Source organism: Myzus persicae, unplaced genomic scaffold (assembly GCF_001856785.1).
Source record: "Myzus persicae strain clone G006 unplaced genomic scaffold, MPER_G0061.0, whole genome shotgun sequence".
NCBI lineage: Eukaryota > Metazoa > Arthropoda > Insecta > Hemiptera > Aphididae > Myzus > Myzus persicae.
The window spans coordinates 1,551-7,589 of NW_019101555.1; the positions used below are offsets into that span (position 1 = coordinate 1,551).

At 29.6% G+C, this 6,039-nt stretch overlaps 1 protein-coding gene across 1 annotated transcript; it reads left to right on the forward strand.

The window, feature by feature from the left end:
* Positions 1-5,395: 5,395 nt before the first annotated feature.
* Positions 5,396-5,776, forward strand: LOC111029500 (THAP domain-containing protein 1 A-like; the record flags this gene model as incomplete). The annotated part of the gene is made up of 2 exons (XM_022308515.1): positions 5,396-5,466; positions 5,542-5,776. Coding segments are annotated over exons 1-2 (306 nt in total), but the record flags the coding sequence as incomplete, so codon positions are not given.
* Positions 5,777-6,039: the final 263 nt, after the last annotated feature.

The window sequence follows — 6,039 nt, forward strand, 5'->3', positions numbered from 1 at the left end:
TTTTTCCGTTCTAAAATATATGATTGCCATACGTTTTTGCTATACAGGAGACCGACCACATGTTTCGAGTTTTATTTTATTTTAATATTATAATACAGAGCCGTTATAATATTTTAGTTTTAATTTAAATTGATAATACGATATTAAATGCATATTTTCAATTAATTTTTGCGTTCAAGTACAAACCTCGTGGTCTCGTCTAATGTGCGCACACACCACCTCCTTCATATGAATTTATGAAAGTCGTACACGACTTTGTCACACGCGATTCACGGCAGGGCTATAATGCAATATCGTGATAAATTCAAATTTTTTTTTCCGATCAAAAATACACAATTTCCATAATTTTTTTTTGTACCAGATACCGACCACGTTTTTCGTGTTTTAATATTTTTTTTAATTATGTAGATTGTAGGGTCGTAATAACGTTTTCGTATTGATGTAAATTACAGAAAAACGATATTTAATGTACAATTTACGTCTATTTTCAATTTGTTTATATATGACACCTGAATAAAATTATATTTTAATATTAATTTAAATCACCGAAACGATATTAAATACACACGTTTACAACTATATTTTTCATACGTTCAAGTACAAACGTCGTCGTCTCATTTATATGCATGCAAACAACACTTAATTAATTTTTTTTTTTTTAAAGGTATACCCAGTCATGAAGAAGTCGATTGTCTTATCAAACATCGACGATTTTTGCACTGAGACTTATGTGGATAGTGTTTTGGGCATAAAGTCCCACAAAATGTTGCTTAAGGAAGGTGATGTTGAAGATAGACCGATGTACAACCGTATTAGGTCCATGCACAAGGCCATGTATGAGGCTGCTGTTGCCAAAGAATCAAAAGTACATTTTTTATTGTGCGATTATTTACCACATCATGAACTTTATAAACAAGTCATGGTGGTAAGTAAGTGGTACATAAAGAAAGGGACTGTCCTGTATGATGTCGGTGGTCATCATTTTCCTTTATCCAAAGAGCTCATCGTAGCTGGTACGTTACATTGTTTATAATATGTTAACATTTTCAAAGTAGGTACTTAATTATTTTTACTTTTCATTACAGGAGTTAATGATTTCTCAATAATATACTCAGCCAAGTCAAACAAAAAAGAAGAACCGCACCTACTTCTGGGTCCAATAGCGTTTGTAAACCACAGCTGCTTTCCGAACTGCAAATTCGTAGCCCGAGAACAAGGTAAAATTTATTTACAAGCTATCCATGACATTAAAACTGGTGAAGAAATAACAGTTCAATATAGTACAGAATATTTTGGGGACGAAAATGCAAAATGTTTATGCAATGTGTGCTGCACAGTCCGTGACGGTAAATATAGTGGAAATTAATATAATATACATATTATTGTGATTTATTTAATATATATAACATTTTATTTTTTATAGTGATTGAAGAAATGATAACACAATGCATTGCCTCCAGTGATGATGGTGTGAAAGTTGATGATGAGCTACTTATGGTCGCAGGACCCAGCAGTAGTCATGAAGTCACAGATGCTGTCAAAGACTGTAAGTTTTTCAGTACAAATGTACAAAACATTTTTTAATTTTTGTTTTAAAAGTGTTTAACTTAAATATTAATACTAAAACAAAAATAATCCAGTACTATAATAATACAAACACTTCTGAGGTTTTTTTGATAAAATAATTTTGTAAATATATATATTTAATTATATTAATAAGGTAGTGTGGGTATCCTAATATAATTGTGTTATATTTGACAATTTTAATATTTATTTTGCTTAACTTATAGTGGTACACCGAGCATCAACACCGGCACAGACATTTACAGAGAAACTTGAGTTCGCAGAACAAAATTTCAAAAAATTAAATGGTAATATACTATATCGTAAAAATTGTATGTGTATAATGCATAATAGGAAATAAGTATATAAAAATATTTGTTAAATATTAATAACTTAATTTTGGTTTATTTTAACTCGTTAACATATTTTTTAATTTTTCTTATTACATATTCTTTATTTTATCCCCCATAATTTGGTAATTTTTGGTTTTTTATTACATATAAATCCCAGACCTATTAATTAATATAATACATGTTATTATGATTTAGAAAGGTGGGCATTAACTTATACTATATCCGTGTTAGTCTTTATAACTAAATAATAAATACTATTTTGTTACTATATTTTAGAGCTGAGTATTAGTTCATCTAGTGATGATAGTGATGAAAAAGATTATAATCCTATTGTTGCTGCACATAATAAATGTAAGTTTTAATTTTTAAACAAGAGTTTATTAATTTTTTTTTTTTTAAGTTTAACAACATCCAAATCAATATGTGGTAATACATTTTAGATAGAAAAAACATGCTTCTCAAAAAACAAAGTAATCCGCAGGCTGAAGAAAACATCAACAAATTACAAGGTAATATGCGTGCAAATCGTAATAATTAAATAATTAAAACCATTTTGTTTCTTAATTAAAGTTATGGGCATTAATTCACCATTAGTTTTAACATTAAGCATTAACTTTAGTTAGTTTGTTTTCTAATTAACTTATGAACTTACAGTTGAAATAACTTAGCTTTTCTCAGTTGATTTAAAAAATAAATAAGTTAATAAGTTTTAAAAATAGTTTAATTTAATAAATAATAAAAAAGTATACAGTGTACATTACGATAAAAGTTAAATCAAATTGATTTATAATTTATAAATTAGAAACTAGAAAAACACATTCACTATTTATGTGATTTACTTAATATACTATATGCGTGTTAGTCTTAATAACTTAATTTTGGTTTATTTTAACTCGTTAACATATTTTTTAATTTTTCTTATTACATATTCTTTATTTTATCCCCCATATTTTGGTAATTTTAATTACATATATGTACATATTTTTGGTTTTTTATTACATATAAATCCCAGACCTATTAATTAATATAATACATGTTATTATGATTTAAAAAGGTGGGCATTAACTTATTTTGTTTATCCTTAGTATGCAATAAATTGGTCAATGATGATGAATTATTAATGCCAGGACCTAGTAGGGTGGTTGTCCCGGCTAAACCGGTCATAAATTATGGTAAGATGATATTTATATATTAATATATATTAATTACTTCTATAATTTTAATAACTAAATAATTAATACTGGTTTGTTTCTACATTTTATAGGATATGAGTGACTCCTCGACAAGTTATGCTGGTGATGATGATAGTGATAACAATAGCGCTGATGATAGTACTGATGATGATGATGATGAAGACAATTTGGCTAAAAACAAACGTAAGTTTTAATTTATAATCATTTATTATCAGGAGTTAATTTCTGTGTTGCTGGTGTTGACAAGCGTAAGTTAAACAGTCCAATATCATCACTCATCAGTAATACACTGTGGGTGTGTAAATGTTAGTAACTAAAAAATTCTTTTTTTCTGTCTTTAGAGAAAAACAAATGTATTAAAAAAGTAACCAGATGCCCGTTCTGCCAAAAGTCGTTTATGTACAAATCGCACTTGTCGAGGCATATAGCAATCCACGGTGAGCGGAAATGGAAATGGAAATGCGATATTTGTGAATTAACATTCACAAGAGAAGATACAATGATGCGCCATAAAAACACACATGAGAAGGACCGACATGCTTTTACTTGTAGACACTGTCGAATCGCTGAAAGAGCATGTAAAAAACAAGCATACCAAAAATCCACCACTATTCAATTGTAATGTATGCCAACAAAATTTTTTATCGAAGAAGACATTAAATTATCATTTGAATGTACACGCATCAGTGACACCATTTGAATGCCCAACTTGCAAAAAAAAGTTCCATCAACCATATCAAAAAAGTCGACATATTAAAAAGATGGTAATATATAAAACTTAATAATTCAAACATAATAACTATTAACTATTGTTATTTTTATTTTAGCATCCAGTATGAAGATTACAAAAACGGTGGACTAGGGCTCTAGGCGAAACCACCTTGATAAAAAAAACGCGCTTATGTGTAAGACCCCTTGGGTAGAGAGGAACATTACACTTATATGTTGTACTCAATATATGAAGACTCAACCACTTCCATCTGCAACAATGATCCTGACGGTGGCGGAGGCAGTAACTGCTGTTCCATTTGAATTATTATGATTCGAGAATGGGTGCCAGTGAAAAAGTAGTGGAATATGCATTAATGGTTCTGAAAAAAAAAATCTTTTAAATAATTTATTGTATTGTATTTTGTTTTAAGTTATTACCATTATAACATGTGTTTTGCTGTGACGACTTTTCTTGTAAGGTGCGGTAAACGTCAACTCACACACACCACACCTAAATCCTTGTTTATTATGATGTGCGTTCAAGTGGTATCGTAAAGTTTTTTTCGAAGATAGACCTTGTTTGCAGATCTTACATATGTGTTTTTGTTTCTTCACTAAGTGACTGTTTATTATATGCTCCTTCAATGAACTTTTGTATTTGAACCTCTTTGAACATGTATTGCATTTGTTCACTGTTAGATTGCCTAAATGAATATGTTTTGTGTGTCTTACTAAGGTATCATTTCTTTTAAATACTTTTGGGCAATAACTGCATAAATACTTTCCTGGCATATGAGTGGAGATGTGCCGCACATACAGTGAGTTGAATGAGAATTTTTTTTGGCATATACTGCACTGGTAGCGGTGGTGTGTGTTTGAACATTCGTCGCTGGTAGTAGACTTTGATTTGCATCCATTTACAATGATTGGTATGGTACCGATGGGCTCTAGAACAGAAAATATGTAGGTATAATTTATAGGTAAGTACCTACAGTGTTTTCAAATTACTTTTATAGGCGTGTTCGTCAACATTTTTTATGGCATTTACAAGAGGAAATGGTCCGTGATGATTGCTTGCCAAATGGCACAGAAATGTCGATCGGTTATTAAATTTTTTAATGCAAACTTTACAATAATTATTCATTTTAAATTAAAATTTAATATTTAATAAGAACAATAACACTGTTATCACAAAAATATGTTAATATACCTCCTATCAATTGTTACCATGGTATCATCTGTCTTGTGGAAAGCCATCAACACAATATTCCCTCCCTACGGTCACACTGTAACGAGTGGCCGCGTATTTCTTATTATCAAATTAATCCGATAACATGATTGTCCTCGCCATTGAACTATATGATAACTGGAATGCTCACCCGCCATAAGACCAATGTAAACATAACCGAAACGGCCTGTTAGAAAAAGACAGCAGATAAGAATGGTGTTGCTATCTCTTTTTATCACACTATCAATACGACTGTTTACCAATAAATAATAATAATATAGTTTTGTTCTTTGTTTTAAACTTTTAAACTTTAACTTTAATAAATTCCAATTAGTGGGCAAGTTAAGATGGTGAATTATTGTACTGCTTTTAATTGTACTAGCTCAAGTGACGTTAGGGGAGACTTGTCATTTCACAAGTTAGTATAAAGTGTTATTGAATTTACACATTGATAATTTCAAACAAAAGTACATTTATTATTTTGATATTTAAGGTTCCCTCTTAAAGAGAAAGAGAGGCTTCAAAAATGGGTACATGCTGTAAGAAGAAAGGATTTTAAACCTACTTCCAGCTCAACTTTATGTAGTTTGCATTTCAATAAAAATGATTTCTATTTAACTGTTGTAAGTGGGAAACAAATGTTAAAAAAATCTGCTATACCAACTGTATTTAATTTCCCAAATCATTTAACACCAAAGATAAAAGAAAGAAGAATTTTGCAACGAGAAGTAAGTAAATATACTTTGTAACGTCACAGATTTTTCGTGAACAATTATTATTACTAGGGCACGGATGATGTTGCATTTGCAACTTTTTTTCTACTTTTTCAATTAATTGCTAAGTAAGTTTTAAATACGTTTCATGTAAGTACGAATTCAAATCTAAAAGTTTAAAGTGCAATTTTTTGCAATTTTTGGGATTTTTTCAATTTTATTGCAATTTTGTCGAATTTACTCATTTATACAACTATTTTAGCAATATTTTACATTTT